A 25,304-nucleotide genomic window follows, 5' to 3' on the forward strand; every position below is an offset into this window, starting at 1 on the left:
ATCGAGCATGTAAGCCATGCTATGGAGTGGACTATGAGCGCTCTTCCACCTTGCATAAAAATCTTAGCCAAAATTTTCCGTTGTTTGCCAGAGAATGGTAATCGCCACTCCTTCTCTGCTACAAACTCTTTCAGCTCTTCAGGATTTTCAAGACTCTGTTGGACTGACCACCATGTCATCCACACTTTGCCCAAGTTTGGCGCCCTTTGATCAAGATTGCGGATCGCGAACATAACGGGCATCTTTACACTCCTCCACCAAGCAACCTTGTTTAGATTGCCACGTAGACATGTAATTTTATCTTTCAGTGTTTCTTTCTACTCAAGCTGCCATTCATCAAAGACCGCGCAATTGAATGTGTCAATCACAACACATTTATTATGAAGAAGTGTAACAAGGTATAAAAGTGTGTGCAGAACGGAGTTTCAGCAGGAAGTTTCAGCATCACTGACATGCGCATCCTATACAAATCGAGCACTCTTTGTCCTTTCAAGATAAATTTCACAACCTGACGTGCTGTATCAATTATTTTGGCGAACCATGTGGTTTCTTCGCTAGTGTACCAATCTTTCAGCACCAAGTTCAAGCTGTGCGTATTACAACCATTGGCAAAAATGTGTAGAAAGCACTTCTTTATTAATTTACTGGAGTTTCTACAATTCTTTGCGTTGTATATCACAACTTGAATGACAAGTTCATCACCAATTTATTTATTTACATCAATCAAGACCTCAAAAATGTATTTGCCAATTTTAATTGCACTAGAACTATCAATTTCCTTTATAAATGTTTCTTTCTTTGGACAAACCAGCATTACATTGATCAACGATCTTTTCTGAACATTTGATCAGCCATCACTCACAATCGTACATCCTGAAAGCGAAATATTCCCAAGTATTATTTTGCCAACACACTCTTTGACTTCGAAGTAACATTTGTCCAAGAAAACATTTCTTATCGTTCCAAGGAGCCTTCCAATGATTGATGTCTACCATGACCAACGCACTTCTAGTAAAGAATATTGCTTTGGCAAGTGTTTTTTGTGCTTCTTCTAGAGACTGCACTCGAAAGCTTTGATGTAATGATTTTTGACGCATTTGATACAGTCCACCTTCATTGTGACGTTCAAAAGGAACATTGCCTGGAATTTCCTCTCCTTGCGCAAGTTGTTCTCCAAGGTTAGTTGGCGTCACTACAAGATCTGCGGAGTTAATATTTGGCTTTGGAACTCTTGATTTGAAGGCACAGAGCTATATATCTGCCGTCTCTTGCCACCCTTTTTGGCGAGCTCTTCTCTCAAACGCTTTGCAATTGCAGATGCCTGATAATGTTCACATTTTCTACAATTGTTTTTAGCGCTACCCAAAAAATGATCCCTAATATGTGATGCACCACCAGATTTTGTTGTGTGACAAAATTTACATTGCCACTCCATATATCGGCCGCATATGTTGTGAGCATAATCCCACTCTTTGCTAGGAGCTTTTTTATTCTTTGGCTTCTTCGTACCACTTGTGCCCACATTTTGCTCCATTTCTTTTGAATTAAAACTGAAAAGAAAAGAACAAGATGTTCAGTTCTTGAAAATACTTTTTTATTTTCAATATATATTATAATTAAAAAACCATTCAATATGAAAGTAACCATAATGCACAATATGAGATTTTCAATGCATGCTAGTCAATCCACATATCGATCACCTATATTGTGAGCAACCATACACATTACAATGTAGTCTATACATGGCGTAATAACCATAACAATGCTATGAATCTCTCTATGAAATTATTATTATAATGATTATTTATATGTCCACTTTGATTTGCGAACAATAAGACACATCTAATTTCATTTGCTACAAAAAAACAAACGAAAGCAATAAAATATATCATTGGTCATTTCATGCACTAATAATCTATCATAATACATAATGCACTCTCTGTATAAACCAATGTATGAACTAACGCAAATAAATCTTCAATATAATCACCCAATTGGAGACTACTTGTACCGAGTGAAGGATTGTAGCCCAGGATTGTAGCCCACCCATGCAACCAATTCAATATATAAAAGCTATTTTAACCCAATCAAGGATTATAGATGTTATATTGTAAATAACCTCAAATGCAAGACTTCAAGGATCTTTAATTGCCCGGTACACTAGTAGAGGACATCCGACCCTTGACTATCGACTCATCATTTACATATGCTCATCTTCTAAAACCAATTACAGGCCTCATTTGGACCAATGGCTTCTTCGCAATGAGCATGATTCCCCAAGTTTTCAGTTGTTTTGGTTTCGTACCTTTATGTCGGTAAACGAATTAAATTTTTTTAGAAGTGGTTACCGAATTAAGAATCACGTTCGGCCCAAAAAAGGCTGTGACTCTGTAACCTTAGGTCAATTCACAAGGAGATGACAATACCCGGCACTCGGATACACTCCCCAAGGATTTTCCTAGCTTAAAGACCGGGGTTAGCACATTATTTACTATATATAATGACACTCGTCATGGTTTTTCATTTTCCCAGCGGGCCCGCGGGGCTACTGCATTTACCCGGCAGGCCTCGCAGGGAAAATAAAATAACCCGCTGGGTTAACCGACTCTATAGGTTTTTGCAGGTCAAAATCAAAGTCACGTTAACAATTAACGTGATCGAGTAATTTTTTTTGTAAATACTATAGTTATTTACGTAATCACCCGATCATGATTACGTTAATGAAATCCCTGAGTATACCTAATGCATTTACCTTTTTCTTTGATGGAGCTTTTAGACGACCCATAGGTAAAGCAAGGGGAGGGTTGGTGTTGCTCAACCCAAATGGAGAAGTGGTTATGAAAGAGAAGGTCACTTTGCCAAGTTCTACTAGCAACAATGAATTAAAGTACAACATATTACTCCATGGATTGAAGGAGTGTGTGGGTCAAAATATACAATGTCTAATGGTAAAAGGAGATGCACTTCTCATTGTCAAGAAAATTCTAGGCATTTGGCCATTTAAGAATGAAAGGCTACGGAAAAAGGTCCATGCCATATGTAGGTTTTCGAGGTACAATTGTATTATATTCCTGAGAAACAAAATGAGGATACTCATTTACTTGCACAACAAGTAGTTTCATGTGTTGACAAAGATGTAGAGGTCATCTTGGCGATGACACAAACAGTAAAGCAACCAAGGTACCGAGGAATGGAGTCATTTGCTTCCATAGTTGGGTACATATTTTTACTAAGGCAAGTTCCCATAAGTATTTACAAAGGCTTGAAAGAGAAGGCTCATGAAGAAGGAAAGTTCATATCTATTCTTAGAAGGTTCCCTCTAACAACGGGAAAAATACCAACTTTGCAGAAGAGTACCTACAATTGAGGAGATTCCATCCATTCTATAAGGAAAGTTTCCATAAGGATTTACAAAGGTTCAAAAGAGGCCACAGCTCAGGAAGCAAGAAATTCCATATCTATTCTTAGAAGGTGGCCTCTATCAACAAGAAAAATATCAATTTTTCTAGAAGATTACCTACAATTTAGGAGATTTTAACCATTCTAGAACATTTGCATGAAGAAGCATGTGGTGGTCATATTGCACAAGACCTAGCTATGAAGAAGATCTTGTTGGGTATGTTTGGCTAAGCTTGCACATTGATTTTCAACATTGGAGTAAAATCTATCACAATTATCAAATCAATGGAAACAAGAAGATTTTAACCATTCTAGAACATTTGCATGAAGAAGCATGTGGTGGTCATATTGCACAAGACTTAGCTATGCAGAAGATCTTGTTGGGTATGTTTGGCTAAGCTTGCACATTGATGTTCAACATTGGAGTAAAGTCTATCACAATTATCAAATCAATGGAAACAAAAAGTCGTTGCATGCACTACAAGCACGCTTTGGCGCTAGGGATGCTTTTTTATGTCGCTTAAGCGACCGAAACCGTGTCGCAACCAACATCTCTATAGTATTAAAGTTTAGGCATCTCAATTGAACAGCCCAATGTGATCCCAGTATTTAGTTTGGCTTTTAGGTATTTCTTTTACCTATTTATCAAAGCCTTGGATAGGGCAATTTACTGGGATTGCTATATAAGCAACCAGTCATTTTCAACCTGCAATACATCTAAATGCTTAGAAATGATGCCCGAATACCCCACCTATGCTTATTTTGTGATTTCCTAGCTTGAATTCATACTTATGATGAAATTAGGTGGCGACATCAAAAGCTACGGATTACCATGAAATGTTTACGTCAATGCGTAGAGCTTTTACCTACGGTTGCAACACAACAGACGCCACTGCAATGTGACAATCGGGAAGAAAGTAGGAAGCGCGAGAAGGAGAGAAGTGAGCACCATTAGCTCACACTGTGTTTTTATTATCCAAAACTTGAAATTAACTTACAAAAATTGGCCTTTATATCTTAGCCAAGGTTTCTCTGGTCAAAAACTAATAATCTGGGAGCTCTAACTAAAGATAAGTTGATACAATCTGAAAGCTTATAGCCCCGACTCATCGATTACAATATCCATATGGAAAATAAGAGCTACAACATTCCTAATTTATCAAAAGAATAAGTGTTTTTACCATAAAAGCTCCCAAAAAATGTTATCTGAGTTAGCTTGCCACTGGCACACACACACACACACACAGAGACACACAGAGAATAGAGAAAGGGAGGGAAAGAGAGAGATAGATAGACTAAGAGAGGGAGATAGAAAGAGAGAGAGAGAGATAGAAAGAGAGGGAGAAAAAGAGAGAGATAGGAGAGAGAGACAATAGAGAGAGAGAGAGAGAGAGAGAGAGAGAGAGAGAATGCTGTTTGCGCATGTGAGCTTGCAAGTAAGTAAAGAGAAATGATTGTAAGCGAAGCCATCATTTTGTGGGGTGCATCATGCAAGCGTATAGAGGCTTTTGTAGTGCTTTGAAAAATATATTTTTTACGTCCCCAAAGATGGACTTTAGAAATGACTTTCTACGCTCTTCTCTCTACCTTCTCTACTTTCTCTCACTCTTTCTGTCTATCTCTCTCTTTCTGCCTCTCTTTCTCTCTAAGGATGCGGCATTAGGTTGGAAAGCTTTCAACGACACGGTAATTCAGAATGGAGACAGGCATGTAATGTGCATAGTAATTCCTTGAAGAAGCAGCCGATCTGAAGAGAGCACAATAAAGAATCTCTTCTTCAAAGCACTCTACAGAGGCAGAAGCACTCTCGCACTGCGCACAACACAAAACGGTGGCTACATCTACAACACTATCTCTTTATCTCTACTCAAAACAATGGGTACATTTACGTAATTGTATAGCATAAATTGTTGGAATTAGGGTTGCAGAGAAACACACACAGCTTGGAGAAGACAAAAGAAGCTCAAGGCACACAATAGAGAGAGTATTACTTAGTGTGCAATGGAAAGATAGATAGCCCTAGAGTGCTGGGCATATATACAATGCACGGGGGGAAAAACCTCCTAAAGAGGGAAAGAAATGCCCCGGCGCTCCTAGTGTGTTCACACACATCACTACCACATGTATATGGTAACATATCCCCCCTAGAATGATGTTGTGAACGAGAGCTGGCACATGAGTAAAGGGAAGTGCCATGCCCTGAGGACATGATCAGTCCACAAAGGGGAGTAAGCCCAAAGCTTTTCGGAAAGATTCAAGCTTCTCACTAGACAATGCCTTTGTGAAAAGATCTGCAAGGTTGTCCTGTGTTGGCACATAAGCCAAGCTGATCTCTCCTATTGAGAGCCTCTCCCTGACATAGTGGTAATGCACCTCAATGTGCTTTGTGCGAGCATGAAAAATTAGGTTCCTCACAACTGCCAATGCGCTCTAACTGTTAGTGTAGATAGTGTTGGCAGTGTCCTGTCCAACACCCAAATCAGCCATAAGGCGTGTGAGCCATACACACTCAATCGTAGCTGTGAAGACTGCCCTGTACTTAGCCTCACAACTCGAAGTGGCCACAGTAGGTTGCTTCTTGCTCAACCATGATATACATGAACTGCCAAGCATGAAACAAAAACCACTTATGGACACTCACGTGTCAAAACAACCAGCCCAATCAGAGTCCGAAAAAGCATGTAAGTCTGGCGGAAATGATCCCCCCTTGGGATAAAACAAGCCAAGGTGTAAATTTCCACTAAGGTAGCGGAAAATCCTCTTGAAAGCCTGCCAATGCTTCGACCCTGGGCTATGCATGAATCTGCTGACTTGTGAGACTGCAAACTGAATATCCGACCTCGTGTTGCATACATAAATGAGGCAGGCAACAGCAGTTTGGTAAAGAGTGACATCAGCAGGATCACCAGCATCATGTAGACTCAACTTCAAACCTGTTTCCATGGGAGTGGCAATAGGTTTGCAATCCTCAAGTCGAAACTTACATAGCAAGGTCTCTATGTAACTTTTCTGACACAAGGCAATACCACCATCACACTGCTTAAACTGTATGCCCAAGTAATGATGCAACAGCCCCAAATCTTTCATCTTGAAAGTAGCATTCAAATCAGCCTTAAATTCAGCAATATGTCTCTCATTTGGTCCAATGATCAGCAAATCATCGACATAAAGAACCACAATGAGAAGTACATCACCCTCACGCTTTACGTACAATGTGCTTTCTATTGGACTGTTATTTACGAAAGCCTTGTTTGACCAAATGAGTGTCATCTTTCTCATACCAAGCACGAGGAGATTGCTTCAACCCATACAAAGCCTTCTTACATTTGCACACTTTGTCCTCTTGTCCTTTTATGAAAAAACCGCGAGGCTGCGTTACATAAACTTCCTCAAATATGTCACCATTCAAGAAAGCAGTAACAATGTCTGATTGATGTACATCCCAACCAAAATGAGCTGCCAATGCACATAGAAAATGCACAATAGTCTCTTTTTAATCTATGCCTTTTTGATGTGCATAACCCTTTGCAACAAGTTGAGCCTTATGGCGATCGATCTCACCATCCAGTTTGCATTTCAACATGTAAACCCACTTCGTACCAATGGCCTTTTTGCCAGGAGGCAAATCACATAAAGTCCATGTGTCATTTTCTATAAGTGCATCATATTCTGATTGCATCCAATTTTCTGAATTTTGTGCTTCATCAAAAGTCAGAGGCTCCTCAACATCATGTAAGCTAGACACAGCCAAAGCATAACAATCTGATGCATAAGATGCATGGCGAGAGCCTAAACGATTACGACTAGACAAAGGTGCATCCAATTTACTGTCATGCAAAGTGTGCACCAGCCATTTTGGCATACCTCTAGCCTACTCATTCTCAGCCCTTTCCTCATCAAGTACATCATGTACATCTGCATCAGTAATAGGCTGATCAGTAACATTTTCAGAAACCCCCATAGGCTGTACATTTGCCTCATTGGAAATTACATTCGTATTTCTACCACACTGAAAAGAGGCAACAAAGTGTCATAAATGTCATGTGAGATTACATTACTGTCTCTAGTACATGACAACAAGGGCTGAATAGAATTTTGCACAAATACTACATCCCGTGAAACCAGAATACGCTTTGTTTGCGGATGATATAACGTGTAACCTTTGCTTTCAGCACTATAACCAACAAAAATACATTTGATAACCTTATCATCCAATTTTTTGCTCTATGTCACTACAAGAGGTTGTGTGCTCTTGTGACGCTGTTAGCGACGGAAATACACTGGGTTTTTATAACCCCCGGCGTCGCTAAAACCGTCGCTAATAGCGTCACTATGAGAGCGTCTCTATATAGAGACGCTCAAAGCGACGGTCATAGCGACGATTATAGTGACATTTACACAGGATGGTCTATTAGCGACGCTCATGGTGAAAGGTGCTTTAGATGCACGCGGGTCCAAGTTGATGCCGGATAAGAAAGAATTTGGTTATAGTTTTCCTTGCGATGGCCCCGGCCGAGGGGGAACTTGCGACATTTCTGCCTGGGATGCTTTCTACTTAGCTGTCTTTTGGATGCTGAACACAATTGGATGGGTTACCTTCTATTGGCACTGGAAACACATCACTTTATGGCAGGGCAATGCTGCTCAATTCAACGAATCTTCTACGTATCTAATGGGATGGCTAAGAGATTATTTATGGCTAAATTCCTCGCAGCTTATTAATGGCTATAACCCCTTTGGTATGAACAGCTTATCTGTGTGGGCATGGATGTTTTTGTTTGGGCATCTCGTGTGGGCTACCGGGTTTATGTTTTTGATTTCGTGGCGCGGTTACTGGCAAGAACTCATCGAAACTTTAGCTTGGGCTCATGAAAGAACGCCTCTTGCAAATATGATACGGTGGAAAGATAAACCGGTTGCCCTTTCTATCGTTCAAGCGCGACTGGTTGGATTAGCGCACTTCTCCGTGGGTTATATATTTACCTACGCAGCTTTCTTGATAGCATCTACATCAGGTAAATTTGGCTAGTCTTCATCTTTGTTCAACTACAAAATTGCTTGTTCCCGCGTCAGATTTACCCTCACTATCCTTTCTACTCGGCACACCGACTGCCTACTTGTTTCGTAGTAATAATACAACTCTGCTCACCTACCTACCAATTATGGCAAAAAAAAGTCTTATTGAAAAGGAGAATAGTAAGAAAAAATTGGTGAAAAAATATAATCTTCTTCGCCAATTTTTGAGACGAGAGATTAAGAATAGTTTGCGGATCCAGGATAAACTAATTATTTCCGAAAAATTGCAATCTCTACCACGCAACAGTGCACGCGTTCGTCTCCGTAACCGGTGCTCCCTAACCGGACGACCCAGATCCAATTATCGAGATTTTGGTTTTTCCAGACACGTACCCCGCGAGATGGCACACACCTGTGTCTTGCCTGGAGTGTTGAAATCGAGTTGGTAGAAAAACTACTTACCCCCCCGCCTTATCTACCGCTTGTTTAGAGAATTGAAATCTTATCTATTTATCGATAGATAAATAGATAAGATAGGATGGATAGATAAAATACTGCAATTTACTCATCTTCATCATTTTTGTTTATGCATTATTTATGTCCAATGTAATTCTTTAAGAGATGTATAATACTTACGTTAGAGGCATTAACTACGCGGGGTGGAGCAGCTTGGTAGCTCGCGAGGCTCATAACCTCGAGGTCACGGGTTCAAATCCCGTCTCCGCAAAGTCAATTGTCAATTCTTTTTCCAATTTACCGGAAGTTCCTACCGGGGATTAAAGAGAATCAGTTTTTCCTTTCCGTTCTACTGACTTCCCCATGGATGCAGCTTAATTAGTTCAATCGAGGAAATAAAAATTGGGATTCTACCCCATTTTTATCGCCAGTCTATATTTATTCACAGTACATAGGCCCCTTTAACTCAGCGGTAGAGTAACGCCATGGTAAGGCGTAAGCCGTCGGTTCAAATCCGACAAAGGGCTAAAATAGTCATGTAAGATGCTAATAGAGAGAGTAGTTATCCAAAATTTAGATATCCAGTACCATTGGCTAGGAAAAAAAGATACTGGAGTCAACACGAACCCTGTTCGTGGGGGGGGGGGGATCTTAATGTAACTAAGTCATCATGCAAAAAGAATATTGTATTGTCTCCCGCGGTATCGGTAAATCAGTTGGATATACTTTTTTGTACCAGAGACATTTTGGTTATTCTTACCTCGGGAATTAAATGCAAATCTGACGAAAAGACAAACAATAAATAGATTTATCTATTTATTGTTTTATAGATATATATCTTTACATCTGCAGTTGCGAAAGAAGATACAAAAGAAGAATTGTAATTTGGGAAATAGTTTTTCCCTATTCACTGTATTACAAAACAAATTTCAATTACTGAAAAGATTCTTACAAGTCTCTGGTACTCTCCCCTTTTCCACATCTTTCAAACAATTGGAAACCGTTTACACTGCTAGGAGTCTAGATGGAGACATAATTATCCTGTTCGATGCATAAATTTCCGACACACCCTCTGGTTGCTACCTATTTTTGTTAGTCGAGACAAAATATTTTTTTAAGGTTTCCTAGGCATTGGTAGAATAAGTCCCTAAATATCCTCGAAGTAGAGATAGATGCAATAAAAAGCATAAGTTCCGCGTATTCCTATGCATAACATGTGTAAACTCCTTATACTATACTACAAAATTTCGTATTTACCTACCCCGGATTCTCGGAAACAACTCGACTTTCCGTTGGATCAGGTTCGTTGTTGTGTTAAAATGGTTAGCGAAGTCCTGGAAGAAAAGGGGGGCTTACCTACTAAATATCTGACGTGGCAGAAGGGATCTCCCAGAGACAAGAAGGGATGATATATTGGAACGACAAGCAGGGAGGAGAAAGAATTGGGCAAAAATGATGAATAGAATAAATTGAAAGAAAAGTGAAAAAAAAAATGGAAAAGGGCAAGAAGGCCTTGTGAAAATATTACGATTTTTGATCTCGCACGACAAATTCTGATAAAATGACTTATCAACAATCTGGTAATCTCATATTCAAGAGAACTATACCAACTCCTGGAATATAGAAATAGGAATGAGGGACCTAAAAGTGGTTTGGGTAGCTTAGTGGGAACAGATATGACAATTGCCATTGGAAAATCTTCCAAAGAACCGAAAGACTTATTCGACAGTATGGATGACTGGCTCAGGAGAGATCGTTTTGTATTTGTGGGTTGGTCCGGCTTACTACTATTTCCCACCGCTTACTTCGCCCTGGGGGGCTGGTTCACGGGTACGACCTTTGTGACTTCGTGGTATACTCACGGATTAGCAAGTTCTTACTTGGAGGGATGCAATTTCTTGACTGCCGCGGTATCTACCCCTGCTAATAGTTTGGCCCACTCTTTGCTTCTTTTGTGGGGTCCTGAAGCACAGGGGGACTTCACTCGTTGGTGCCAATTGGGGGGTTTATGGACTTTTGTCGCCCTTCATGGTTCTTTCGCCTTAATAGGTTTTATGTTACGCCAATTTGAACTGGCTAGGTCCGTACAATTACGCCCCTACAACGCAGTAGCTTTCTCTGGTCCGATTGCGGTTTTTGTCTCCGTATTTTTGATTTACCCTTTAGGACAATCCGGTTGGTTCTTCGCACCTAGTTTTGGTGTAGCGGCTATCTTCCGATTCATTTTGTTTTTTCAAGGTTTTCATAATTGGACTCTGAATCCATTTCATATGATGGGGGTTGCAGGAGTTCTGGGCGCTGCTCTCCTATGTGCCATTCATGGTGCTACAGTTGAAAATACTCTCTTTGAAGACGGCGACGGTGCAAACACATTTCGGGCGTTCAATCCAACTCAGTCTGAAGAGACTTATTCGATGGTAACTGCAAATCGCTTCTGGTCCCAAATATTTGGTGTCGCTTTTTCCAACAAACGCTGGTTACATTTTTTCATGTTATTTGTGCCAGTGACGGGTTTATGGATGAGTGCTATCGGAGTAGTTGGTCTCGCCTTAAATTTGCGCGCGTATGACTTTGTCTCCCAAGAAATTCGTGCAGCAGAAGATCCCGAGTTCGAGACTTTCTACACAAAGAATATCTTACTAAACGAAGGGATCCGTGCCTGGATGGCAGCTCAGGATCAGCCTCACGAAAATCTTGTATTCCCCGAGGAGGTTTTACCCCGTGGAAACGCTCTTTAATGGAACTCTCTCGCTGGGTGGTCGCGATCAGGAAACCACGGGTTTTGCTTGGTGGGCGGGGAACGCCCGGTTGATTAATTTGTCTGGTAAATTGCTTGGTGCCCACGTAGCTCATGCTGGTCTGATTGTATTTTGGGCTGGAGCTATGAATTTATTTGAAGTAGCTCACTTCGTATCAGAGAAGCCTATGTATGAGCAGGGATTAATTCTACTTCCCCACTTGGCAACCCTGGGTTGGGGGGTAGGTCCTGGCGGGGAAGTGGCCGATACCTTCCCTTACTTTGTTTCCGGAGTGCTACATTTGATTTCTTCCGCAGTTTTGGGTTTTGGAGGCATATATCATGCTTTGATTGGTCCCGAAACTCTGGAAGAATCTTTTCCTTTCTTTGGTTACACTTGGAAGGATAAAAATAAGATGACTACAATTCTCGGTATTCATCTAATATTACTAGGTTTCGGCGCTTTCCTACTGGTTTTCAAAGCACTCTATTTCGGAGGGTTGTATGATACATGGGCACCCGGTGGCGGAGATGTAAGAGAAATTACGAATCTTACTCTAAACCCCAATATTATCTTTGGTTACCTACTAAAGTCTCCGTTTGGCGGAGAGGGATGGATTGCGAGTGTAGATAATCTAGAAGATATTATCGGGGGACATGTGTGGCTCGGATCCATCTGTATTTTCGGCGGGATTTGGCACATATTAACAAAACCGTTTGCCTGGGCTCGTCGAGCTTTTGTGTGGTCCGGGGAGGCTTATTTATCCTACAGCTTGGGAGCTCTAGCCATATTTGGCTTCACTGCCTGCTGTTTCGTCTGGTTCAACAACACAGCATATCCTAGTGAATTTTATGGTCCCACCGGTCCAGAAGCTTCTCAAGCTCAAGCTTTTACCTTCCTCGTTAGAGACCAACGTCTCGGCGCCAACATAGGTTCTGCCCAGGGACCTACTGGGTTAGGAAAATACCTAATGCGTTCCCCCACCGGAGAAATTATTTTTGGGGGCGAAACAATGCGCTTCTGGGATCTTCGTGCTCCTTGGTTAGAACCTCTAAGAGGTCCAAATGGTTTAGATCTTGGTAAGTTGAAAAGGGATATACAGCCATGGCAGGAGCGACGATCTGCGGAATATATGACTCATGCACCCTTAGGCTCCTTAAACTCTGTAGGCGGGGTAGCTACCGAGATTAATGCTGTAAACTATGTATCTCCCCGAAGTTGGTTAGCAACTTCTCACTTTGTTTTGGGATTCTTTTTCTTTGTGGGCCATCTATGGCACGCAGGTAGGGCTCGTGCAGCCGCAGCCGGCTTTGAAAAAGGAATTGACCGCGATACCGAACCCGTTCTTTCTATGACACCCCTTAATTAAAATCCGAAGAATTTGTTTAGATGATGAAAGGGTGATGGCAGAAAAGTAAAATAGGTAAATAATTTCCCACGCGCTAACAAGTGAGGACTTAATAAATTTGCCTCCTCTTCTTTTAATTCATCACATTTATTTAAGATCTATCTATCCAACTGGATAGGTAGATTCCAACTCATCATCTAGTCATATGTTATACACACACAAATAATGGTTTTTTGCAACGTATTGGAGGAGAACCTCTTCGGATCGGAGTAGATCTCAGCTATCACTCTTGCCTCCTTTATGGCTGATCCAAATGTTAGGAGAGAGAGGGATTCGAACCCTCGATGGCATCGAGGTGCCATGCCAGTTTTCAAGACTGGAGCCTTAAACCGCTCGACCATCTCTCCCAAATAGGCGAATTCTTCCTTTGAGATTCGGAGGATAAAAAGTGTAACCCAAGTCTACCAGATGATTGGGGAAGACAATCGAGTTGCGAATGAACCGCAAAAGTTTTTGATTCTAAGATCTATTTGTATAGAGAGAGATTTTTTTTCTACCCTTGCTACGATACAACAGATACGGGGTGAAAATATCGCTACATGAGATAAACATCTTCAATAGCGGGCGGGGTTGAGCTAACTTTTCTAGTTGAGAGGTGTCGTAGGGATTTGATAAATTAGTCTTAGAAATAGACGTTTGTTCCCTACAAATGAAAACTTCGCAGCAGCTCCGTCGGATGCGGATTAAGTGGTACAGAAAATCAATTCCTCATGCGAAAGGAATCGGAATTATGACTACTGCTTTTCAATTTGCTTTATTTGCATTAATTGCTACCTCATTTTTACTAGTTGTTGGTGTGCCTGTGGCGTTTGCGTCTCCCGGAGGATGGTCTGACAACAAAAATATTGTTTTTTTCAGGGGCCTCATTATGGATTGGATTAGTTTTTTTGGTAGGTATACCCAATTCCTTCATCTCCTAAAAGTCTGTTTTGGTTCTTCCCCTCGTAACTTACCGTTACGGGTGGGGAATTCAAATGTGAGACGAGATAAATAGATTTTCCACCGCCAGAAAGAAGGATTTGCAATTTGCAATACATAACTCAGTTTAAGTTGATTTCGTAAGAAAAGAAATGAAGTTATGTAGGTAAATTTAATCTTTTCTTATATTAAAAGAAGTGTGTATTAAGGATCTCATTGGCAAAAGATGCAATTTGGTGCGTAAAATAAAATGATGGATTGCGCGGATATAGTTGAGTGGTAAAATTTCTCCTTGCCAAGGAGGTGACGCGGGTTCGATTCCCGCTATCCGCCTACTTTGGGGACAATAAAGAGGTTTGACCCCAAATGAAGAAACATACAAAACTCTTACCTATAGAATAGAAATTTCAAGTTTTTGCAATTCACAATTTCGTTCGAAATTTCGGGGGCGAATAACTAGGTTGCAGGTTGTCATTTTCGAAGTGGATGCATATGAAACTAGAAATTTTCATCGGGAGCATAGGGGAAACTACTTGTCAGTTTCTAATCTCAGCACTATACTCACTGGTGAGACATTTCGTCTGACCGGCTGAACGTCCTCGATGGTCTTTTCAAGTCGGCATTAGAATAGAATCTTTGAAACGGGGCGATATAGTCAAGCGGTAAGACGTAGGACTGCAAATCCTCAATTCCCCAGTTCGAATCTGGGTATCGCCTGGAAGAAGAAATGGAAAATAACAATTTGGAAGATTAAATTCATCTAATTTTACTCACCCATCTAGGTAGGGTTTTCCGGGGATTGCTTGGTGCGCCGAAATCGGATACAGGTTGAGTTGCTCTATAGCTTGTTATAGCCTAACACATTCCACGTATCTCGACAAATCACGCATCGACAATCCCGAATAAGTATACTACTACTTAGTCAGTAGCAAGTAGGAATTGACAAATCCTACAAAATTATAAAAACTACCCAGTAACATTGGAAAAGACGACTTGGATTTATACATACTCGTTGTTTCTCGCTACTAGGGGGGTATCCTGCAGAAGAAGATATCTGATTCTTATTACGTACTTTGACGCTTCCAAAGATTTAATATGCATCTGAGCTCGAGGCTAGTTAGTTATCGGTAAAATTTGGGGAGTGAAAAGATAGGAATTATAATTACGGATTCAGTCACTATAGCTTGGGCTGCCTTGACGGCAATTTCTACGTTTTCCCTCTCGCTTGTAGTTCGGGGAAGAAGTGGGTTGTGACTTGTGTCGAGTAGCTAATTGATCCTTCGTTAAACGGATCCTTTATCTAGTTAATTTAGGATTAATTTAGGAATTAAATTACACTGCATAGATTTTTTTTTTTTTTTTTTGCCTATAAGATTTCTTCTCGTATCAAAATCTGGAAATTGAACAAAAAAAGTAAATAGATATATCTATATTATTTGATTCCGGGGAGAAGAAATTCTATGAGGGGTTTTAACAAACCCAAGATCATTATTTTAACCCTTTACTTCATAAATTGGTATAATGGGGTAATCGGTATTTTACTCCACTGGTGGTTCAAGTTGTAGATATTTCTCTGGGTTTATGACTGCACCCGAGGCAAAAAATTAGTTTTTTTTTTCTTGTATTTTCAGTTGATATGCAGCTAAGCTTATAGTTACGAATGTTTCGCTTGATACCGTTTTAGTGACTATCTCTTTCTTTTAGAATAGAAATGTAAGTAGAACAGATTGAGTTTTCAACCCATGGCTGCTCAGTGAGTGGATCTCATTTCCGGGGGATTTGGTAGAATTGCTAGAATTTGATAGATCGATAACTCTATCAATTTCTAGCAATTCAATCTGGAATTACGGGCAAACAACATAGGCAGAAAAATTCTAAAGAAGCGGGGAGGGGGGAGCAATCATTACGATTAGCAGGAGTAAACTTAACCAGGAAACATCGTTGGGCAGTAACAATTTGGTGATGTGGTAGTATAGTAGCAGCCATATAGGTCCGCGATTTACCCCGGAATACCAAATCTTGTTTCACCGCATTTGCTTTGTGAAAACAAAAAAAAAATTAATATTTTTTCATCTCCCCCCCCCAGCTACCCCCATAAATTACTATACTATTAACTTTACTAACTTACCAAGAAATCTACTAAGTTACCAATCAGAGTAATTGATAACTACCCATTATTTTGGGCGGCCGTCTGAATGTAAAGAATGAGTAGAAAAGCTGTCGGAATTAGAATGAAAAGTGCAGTGGCTACAAACGCAAGAATGTTTACTTCCGTATTAGTAGTTCAAATCATTAATTGGGAAATAAATTGAGCGGTCCTATCGAGAGGAACTCTCGGATTCCGTTATGAACCTTCGATTTTTAGTTAGTCGGGTTGACCGAATCAAATATTATTAGTTAATAATAAGGCGTTGAAACCAAATTTCTAATATCGATTATGTAGTATATCACACGATTAGGTATGCAATACAAATAGATACCGGGAATACCTATCTCTAACTTCTACAAGCAGTTTAGATCCGCCGCTTCCGCTTCTAGCTAATCGGTCAGCTGCTACAGGGGAAAGTGATATGTTGATAAATTATTTTCCTTATTAGTTTAATGTCGTTTAATAAAAACTATTTCTATGGCATCCTTAATCCCTCCATATTGACAACTCGAGGGAAATAACCTAAGCTTCTAGCAGATAATCTGGCCCCCATCGTCTAGAGGCCCAGGACACCTCTCTTTCACAGAGGCGACGGGGATTCGAATTCCCCTGGGGGTATTCGAGTTTCAATAACTTCTTTGCGCACATAACAAGTCTATTGTTACCCCTCCCGGTAAATTTCGGGACAACTGAAAAGAATCGAATGGAAGCTTTTAAATGAAATTGATTAATCGAGCAACAATTCATGTAATAGAATAGAACCAAAATTCCTTTCCTACGGGTCGATGCCCGAGCGGTTAATGGGGACGGACTGTAAATCCGCTGGCGGTGCCTACGCTGGTTCGAATCCAGCTCGACCCAAGAAGTAAAATAGGAAAATCTAAATCTGGGCATATTCTTTATAAGTGGTATCTTTTATCTATGTAAGATGGGTAATAGAACTCCGATTTGTTTCGTTGCAATTTCCCGTATCGGGATTGACGGGTCTCGAACCGCAGCTTCGCCTTGACAGGGCGGTGCTCTAACCAATTGAACTACAACCCCGAGTAGCAATTAGCTCAGTTGGAGTGTACGTAGTAATTGTCCCAGAGTCAATGATTCATAATCTAATTTTTGTTAAAACTCCTGTATGAGGGGGGAAAAAATCTTTTTTTTTTTTTTTTTTTTTGACTTTGCTAGGGAATAAAAGAAAAGAAATCGGTTAGAAAATCTTCAGGTTGTAGGAGGTCTTCAATCTGATCTATTTTTCAGAGGCGTTGGCAATAAATTATCCTAACCCTAAGGCAATCTTTTTACAATCTATCTATATCTATCTACCTATCTACAGATAGAATTTTTTATTTGACAAGTACCTCTATTCATGTTGCCCAGAGTTGGAGACGTCACGGATTGGTGTTGGCAAAATCAGTGGGAAGACATCCTACTTTTCCTTCCACTAGATTTTCTTGACAATTAAAATTGCTGATGTGATATAATTACAAAGGACTTCTTTTCTAGATTCCACGTCTACGCGTCAATCGCTGTTTCCCCGGATACTACTAAGTTTTCCCGGCAAAAAATTTATCACAGAAGTGATTTTAAGTTTGTAAAATCTGGATTTTGCTTAGGTTCCCATCTCGTGGATCGTCAAAAAGATTTTTTTTTTTTTCGGTGCATAAATCCTCTAAATTCTTTTTGAAATATCAAAAATATGAGCCACCTAAACTTCCTGCAAAACTTTCTACCTCTCCAAATAACTCTTCTTATTTTTGTTAATTGTAGGCATGGCCATCCTACACCTACTCTACTCAGGTTCCTCCACTGGTGGTAGATCCAAACCTACATCGGGCTATCTCTTTATGGAACCAGTACCTCCATTCGATGGATGCATTGTTTGGCCGGTACACTCCATAGCAACTTGCAACCTACGGTCTTTCTTTGCAGTCCATGCCATGGGGGAGGCAGGGAGGGACTCCTTACATCCAAAGCCTTAGTTTACGGCCCCTTCTTATCATCCTACTCCCCTTCCGTTGTAGTGTCCCACTCCCATGGCATTACAGGGTCCCACGCCACTCTATTCCACTCCTGCTTCTCCAGAGCACCATCAGCGCACTTCTTCTAGTCGTCTGAAGGCAACCAGCGCCTAGAGAGAGAAGAGAAGAGAGAGAGAGAGAGAGAGAGAGAGAGAGAGAGAGAGGAGAGAGAGAGAGAGAGAGAGAGAGAGAGAGAAGAGAGACGAAGTGGCGGGGGATCTTGTGGCTTTGCTTGTTTTGGTGGTGGTGGGGAGGGGGGGGGGGGGAGGGACAGAATCCCGTATTTCAGAGCGTGTCGTCCTTGATGCAGAGGACAAGGATATTGATGCACACGTGCCAAACACGCATGCGTGCTACTACATGGTAAAATATGAAGGGGAGGTGGACTTTGATACATCACAAGACATGGCATTTTGACGCTATCTTTAGATTCTTATACATTCAACATATAAGAACTGTTTTGTAAAGTTTTATGACTAGCTGCTTGATCATGCATGCTACATTGAGGATGCATTGCATGCTAGATTTCCAAATACCCCCGATCAGTGTTTTCACAACAGTGGTTTGAGGGCTACATAAAAACATTTTTGGAAAACAAGTAGTCCAGTGTACGGCACACTGTGGCCAACCAAGTTAGAGATCCAAATAGGAGCTACCGTGGTGGCAACATGGCAGATGTGGAGTGGGAGTGGACAATGCAAGAAAAGAAAGATCATATTGCAATGGGCTCATCCTACAAAGAACAACACAAAGCTCGGGCCAAACAAACTCCCACGCACTATGGCTTGAGAGGCAAAGAAGCATGGAAGGACAAATATGTAAGATTGGTTAAATTACAACCTAAATCGGTGATTATAAAGATTATAGTTGATGATTTGTTATTGTTATTGCCAACTTAGGAAAATATAACTCTTAGTCGACCAACCAGAGAGATGGTTAAGTTTTGGGAGCGGCATACAGATTTGAAACTTGGCGATGGTTATTCGAGAACAACCACATCTCTCGTGAGTAATTTGACGTAGCGGTTGAATCACTACAAGCGGTAAGTTTAAACAAATAATTTTGTATCAATTATTTTGAGTTGTTGATATTTTTTTAATTTGGTTTGGGTTTATGTAGAATCAAGGTGATCATATGTACGTACCTGTGGACGACGATGAGGAGGAGGAGTAGATAGAAAAATATTTGTCCAAACTTTCATAAACTCCCTATGTGGCACAATGTATATACAACTATTTTCATTTTATTTGTAACTTTTTTAAATAGTTGATGTTCAGAACATTAAATTGTCAAGGTAAAGTAAAATCAATTGCAATATTTTTTTGTATACTCTTTCCAAAAACAATTGTTGTTTCATATGTTTTATGCAGGTAAAAAATTAAAGGTACTCATTTGGGCCACCCGATTTGAGCATGTTTAATTTTTAAGGCGTTTAGCGGTAATATACGCGGTAATAGTAGCGATAATGCACGTGATAATAGTTGCGGGTATATTTTCATGGCTATTACCACGTATATTACTGATTAACCACTATTGCGCTTTTTGTCACTTCTATTGCCGCATACGTAATATTTTCTCTTTCTATTTTCCTTTATTTTCTCCTCTTATAGTGATATTGTTTCCACAAAATCTACAAGTCCCCAGCACATTCAGAGATGATCCTTATGTGCTTTTGTGGACCCATATATGGATGGGGCCCTTGGCATCAGTTGGCGTGCTACATCCATAGCATGACCACTTACGGTTTGTGTCTCAATGCAACATCCCTATTCAATAGCAGCATCACCCATGCAGAAAGTCAAAGACTTTATGTAGATGGTAGACCATATACACATGGAAGCATAGACGACTTGATTAATAGTAGAGGTCAGGGAAGGAATGCACAAACCAATTTTACATTTGTGGAATGCGAAAATGGGCATGAACCACAATACATGAGCATAGATGTTCCAAGATACATTCTTGTAAATTCCATTAGATCATTATGTGTGGGGGATGAACTATTAGTGAATTACAGATTTTGTAGGCTAGAAAGAGCACCTCCACCTCTAGATTGAATATGTAAAAGTGTATACCAGAAATGTGCATTTGTGGATTATGTATCAAATTTGTGAAATTTACATGTCTATATTTGATACTAGTTGGTTTTTTTCTTTTGATTAATCTTCATAAATGCTAAGTATGTTTACAAAATATGAAGTTTGATTTTTGTTTATAGAATGCTTATAATTATGTATATATGATAGGTTCCAGAGTATGATGTTGAAAATGAACTGTGTCCCTTCTAATGCATTTCACGTATGTCAATTGAGTGCATGAAACTCCTTCAAAAGAGTGATCCAAACAGCTATGAGGGATTAAAGAAACTATATGGTTCACATTTTGATAAAGAGAATAATGTTTTCAATGACGATGATGGCATGGATGATTTTATTCACGATTGGTACAAAGAAATTGAAGCGTGTAATAACAAAGGTTTTCTTAGAGTGGAAGCAGTTGAGCAAATCTACGAAGGTGTAAATTTATCACGATTAAGTGCAAGATTGCTTGTTCTAAACCTTCAACATCGTTATGCTTGAAGTAATGCATCCGTTTTGGCACTATTAAAGTAAATGTCTTCTCCGTTGTCAATGTTTATTGTCTTATTTTCTATTGTTTAATACTTAATTTGTATGTGGTGTTTACTTAGAATGTTGCAGGCTACTATCTCAAAGTTCTTACCCTCAAACAACATTCTTCCTACATCAAGAGATGAAGTGAAACGACACCATACACACAAGTCCCAATGATTGTATTTTGTATAGAGATGAATACAAAAATGAAAAGGCATGTCCAAAATGTAAAACATCTCGTTATAAAGATACAAGAAGACAAAACCCTCGTAAGGTGCTTTGACATTTTTCGTTGGCACCCCGTATACAACACATATTCCAAACCCCAAATTTAGCGAGACTTATGGAATGGGGAGCAAAGAATGCAAGTATGGATGGGATTATGAGAATTCCCTCGGATTGCCCAAATTCCCATGCTCGATTGGCTTCAATTCGATGCTGCCCTGACTCTTAAATGCTTCATTTGCAAGCTTGATGCATTGTCGAGATCACACCACAATAAATCTGCAACTAGCAACTTAGGCTGAATCTACCGCTTTCAAATCCCCACAACCTCAACCACATATTGATAACCCAACATCACAACCCACTTCAGATGCCCAACAACCTCCCCAACCTTTGAATCCGGAGGATAAAACCACCATGCAATAGATTTTTGGTGATCTTCCACAATTAGATTAGGCCAACCACACGCCTCTGCCAAATCCCCTACCACTCTCATCTTTTATGAAGAGCCACCCAAGAAACACAAACAAGCGAAGAAGAATATTGGGGTCTACTACAAAATCAAGAGATCCCACCTTTTGTCATAGCACCTCGTGCACACACACGCACACAGGCTCCCTAAATACACAAAGGGAATAGGGGACACATGTTAGCTCCCTACCCCAGTTGCCCCCAAGGTGCATTCAAATCCTATTGGATGCCCATCAAGGTGGACCAATGAGAATTGAGCTAGAGTAAATCTAGTTTAATTCATTTAAAAACACTTGATAAAAGAACCAATAAGAATCAAGCTCTCTAGAAGACTATTGGACAGTCTCCCAAGGGGTCCCTTGAGCATTCAGCAGCCCAATCACTACAAGAGGCTATTCATATTAGCGACGCTCACACAGCGACGCTCAAAAAAAAAATTCCCGGCGTCGCTATGAGCGTCGCAAATTTACTTGTAAATTTGCGACGCTCATAGCGACGCCGGCTAGGCTAAAAAAAATAACAGAGAGCGCCCAAAAATCAGATCTCAAATCTGAGTTTTCGGCGCCCTCAAGCAAGGAGTAGGTAACGCTCTCTCTCTCTCTCTCTCTCTCTCTCTCTCTCTCTCTCTCACTCTCTCTCCTCTCTCTCTCTCTCTCTCTCTCTCTCTCTCTCTCTCTCTCTCTCTCTCTTTCTTCTCCACACACACACACACACACACACACGAGGAGAGGAAGGAGAGCCAGGTATGCTCCTTCCCTCTCCTCACTCTCATGTTCCCTTCCCCTCTTTCTCTCTCCCTCTCTCTCTCTCTCTCTCACACACACACACACATAGTGTTTTTGAGAGAGAGAGAGAGAGAGAGAGAGAGAGAGAGAGAGAGAGAGAAGAGTAGAAACATAAACAAAAACGCACACACACATACATAAACAAAGAATGCACATACACATTGAGAGAGGAAGAGAGAGAGAGAGAGCATGCATAAACAAAAAACGCACACATTGAGAGAGGAAAAGAGAGAGAGAACATGCATAAACAAAAAACGCACACATTGAGAGAGGAAAAGAGAGAGAAAACATGCATAAACAAAAAAACGCACACACATTGAGAGAGAAAGAGAGAGAAACTAATTTAACGTCGTAGGAAACTAATTAAAATTAAAAGATCTAAAGATCTAGCCGACGAGGAGTTGAACTCAAGACCTATTATTCAAGAGGGAAATGGCATAACCAATCTATCATACTTGGCATGGGTGATAGAAAGTTTATACCATTTATCTCTTTTTATTGGCACACACATCCACACACGCGCACACACACAAGAAGAAGAGAGTTATAACGTCGTAGGAAACTATCCTAAAAGACGTTAAAGATTAGGTTAGATGTAGACTTACGTTAAATTAGATTTAGGTTTATTTCAGTTAAATTAGATTAGATTTAGGTTTATTTTTAGTTAGATTTACGTTTATTTACGCTAGATTTAGATTTACGTTATATTAGATTAGATTTAGGTCTCCATAGACTGCGATGCCTGCATGAAGCGGGTGAAGAAAGCCCTCAATGGAATATAGGGTATTGCTGCCTTCACTCATGGTGGGCTCCGTCAATCCAAAAGTACTGGTGAAATGTCTTCAGAAGATAGGGAAGAAGGTGGATCTTCAGGGCGGCAAGAGTCACTACATCCCCGACAATGACCATCTAGACAACCTCTAGTCATTCAACAACAACTTCAAAGTTAGTAACAAGAGCAAGAACGGTCCAAAGGGCCAATTGCTGTCGTCAGATGTGGATGGAGATGAGGCAGCGTCACCGCCGGAAGTTAACTCTCACATCTTTAGTGATGAGAATGCCAACTCTTGCCGACTTATGTGAAAAATTATGTGTTAAATCAGTTTTAAGGTTCTTATAATCCCTGTTATTTTAGTTCTTTGTTTTTAATATAACATAATTTACGTTAGATTTAGATTTATGTTATATTAGATTAGACTTAGGTTTATTTAGGTTTACCCACACACACACACACACACACACACACACAAGAAGAAGAGAGTTTTAACGTCGTAGGAAACTATCCCAAAAGACGTTAAAGATTAGGTTAGATGTAGACTTACGTTAAATTAGATTTAGGTTTATTTTTAGTTATATTTACGTTTATTTAGATTTATGCTTATTTACGTTAGATCGAGTCCACGCAAGAATTACTTACGGTTTAGGGTTTAGAGTTAGACGAACAGTGAAAAGATCTATTGTGAAAAGATGTTAAGATGCTGTGAAGTGCTACAGCTAGAGAAGAGGCAAAGGGGTTTTGTCCACTACATGCAGTATCATGTAGACATGGGTCTGTAGATTTCTTGTACCCACAAATATAGGTATTGACCAATCAAGACGAGATTATAACCCGGTGGTTCTGATCTCCGTGCACCTCTAGACCGAGGTGTGCGGGGATTGGACATGACTAGAGAATGTGAGGTAGAGAGAGAGAGAGAGAGAGAGAGAGAGAGAGAGAAAGAGATAAGACGAAGAATGCCAATAGAATATTAAATTTGTTGTCCAGGTTATAAGATTTTTATCCTCATTATAAGTAGTGACGAGGATGTGGGACCGTCCAACCAAAACACCTATCTCTCAACGAGGGTCTTATGTCCTTGTAATCAATGCAAGCATGCTGTGCGACGGACAAGACGTGTTTCTTTGCAGCACGTTCGCGAATTTGGCGAGTTCGATCCATCTATTATAGATCGAGTTGTTGCCAATTATAACTCATCGGACTCTGACGCTGGCCAACAAGCAGCAATCTTGCAACCTAATAGACGTGTTCGCAGGCGCTTTGGTCAAGCAGCATATGTGAGGCCACAAGATGTAGCCTCTGGCAGCTCGGGGGATGATCATGCAGAGCACATTCCCAACAAGGCAATGTTTGAGCCCGAGATTGATGAAATGATCGAGACGATCATGGATTCAGAAAGGCTTATCTATGATGATATGAAAAGTGAAGCCGATACGCCATTGTATAATGGAGCACGTATGTCTAGATTGAAAGCACTCCTGGTTCTTCTCAGCATGCAGGCAAAGTTTGGATGGAGTGACACTAGCGTCACAACGCTTTTCAGGTGATCTATTACAATTAGTTTACTTTAATAAAATTCTAAATGTATAATGATCTGATAGATTTTTACACGACTGTATCGTATTTTTATGTTGTGTAGATTGCTCAAAGAGCACATACTACCAGCTGACAATGTGATGCCAGATTCCCGTGATGAAGCAAGAAAGATTTTGCAAAACTTGGGGATGGATTACAATTCTATCCACTCTTGTCCTAATGACTGCATTCTTTTCAGAGGGGAATACATAGACATGGAGAAGTGTCCGAAATGTGATTCCGAAAGATATCGAGTAGATCTCCACGGGACAAAAATTCCACAAAAGGTTTTGCGACATTTTCCTCTGCTTCCTCGCATCAAGCATTTCTTCGAATGTAAGTCCATGGCCGCCCTAGCATCATGGCATGAGGAGAATAAATCTTCGGATGGTGTGCTACGAATTCCTGCAGATTGCGCAGCCTGGAAACATATAGATGGAACATGGTCGGATTTTGCCAGGGAAGCTCTAAATTTGCGCTTAGGCCTGGCTATGGATGGCGTAAATCCATTTGGTCAAAGATCAACATCTTACAGTGTATGGCCCGTTGTCATCGTCAACTACAACATTCCCCCGTGGTTGACTACGAAGAAGGGGCACCTATGGCTAAGCTTGATTGTGCCACGGTGATATAAAGTGGGGAATATGGATGTGTATCTTTGTCCACTATTGGAAGAGCTACAACAATTGTGGATTGGCATAGAGGTGGTGGATATGAGCTGACACACAGGACGACGGAATGCTTTGATCAGAGGCATTCTAA

The 25,304-nt window shown here is 40.4% G+C and overlaps 1 protein-coding gene and 4 non-coding genes across 5 annotated transcripts; 4 read left to right on the forward strand and 1 right to left on the reverse strand.

The window, feature by feature from the left end:
* The first annotated feature begins 9,068 nt into the window (after positions 1 to 9,068).
* TRNAM-CAU (transfer RNA methionine (anticodon CAU)) lies at positions 9,069 to 9,142 on the forward strand. The gene has a single exon. It is a non-coding gene; the product is annotated as a tRNA-Met (tRNA).
* Positions 9,143 to 9,423: 281 nt separating this feature from the next.
* LOC147454755 (photosystem II CP43 reaction center protein-like) lies at positions 9,424 to 13,888 on the forward strand. The gene is made up of 2 exons (XM_086516594.1): positions 9,424 to 11,592; positions 11,642 to 13,888. Exons 1-2 carry the CDS (start codon positions 10,548 to 10,550, stop codon positions 12,976 to 12,978), a joined length of 2,382 nt encoding a protein of 793 aa, XP_086372720.1. The 5' UTR covers positions 9,424 to 10,547; the 3' UTR covers positions 12,979 to 13,888.
* On the reverse strand, positions 13,276 to 13,364 carry TRNAS-UGA (transfer RNA serine (anticodon UGA)). The gene has a single exon. It is a non-coding gene; the product is annotated as a tRNA-Ser (tRNA).
* Positions 13,889 to 14,197: 309 nt separating the features above from the next.
* Positions 14,198 to 14,268, forward strand: TRNAG-GCC (transfer RNA glycine (anticodon GCC)). The gene has a single exon. It is a non-coding gene; the product is annotated as a tRNA-Gly (tRNA).
* A 312-nt stretch (positions 14,269 to 14,580) lies between these two features.
* On the forward strand, positions 14,581 to 14,652 carry TRNAC-GCA (transfer RNA cysteine (anticodon GCA)). The gene has a single exon. It is a non-coding gene; the product is annotated as a tRNA-Cys (tRNA).
* The last annotated feature ends 10,652 nt before the right edge of the window (positions 14,653 to 25,304 follow it).

Source organism: Adiantum capillus-veneris, chromosome 7 (genome assembly GCF_014529385.1).
Source record: "Adiantum capillus-veneris isolate H3 chromosome 7, ASM1452938v2, whole genome shotgun sequence".
In the NCBI taxonomy this organism is placed as follows: Eukaryota; Viridiplantae; Streptophyta; class Polypodiopsida; order Polypodiales; family Pteridaceae; genus Adiantum; species Adiantum capillus-veneris.

Coding starts and splice junctions, on each gene's coding strand:
- LOC147454755 (XM_086516594.1), top strand. CDS start 10,548: ATGACAATTGCCATTGGAAAATCTTCCAAAGAACCGAAAGACTTATTC. Junction 11,593..11,641: donor CCCCGAGGAGGTTTTACCCC/GTGGAAACGCTC, acceptor GTCGCGATCAGG/AAACCACGGGTTTTGCTTGG.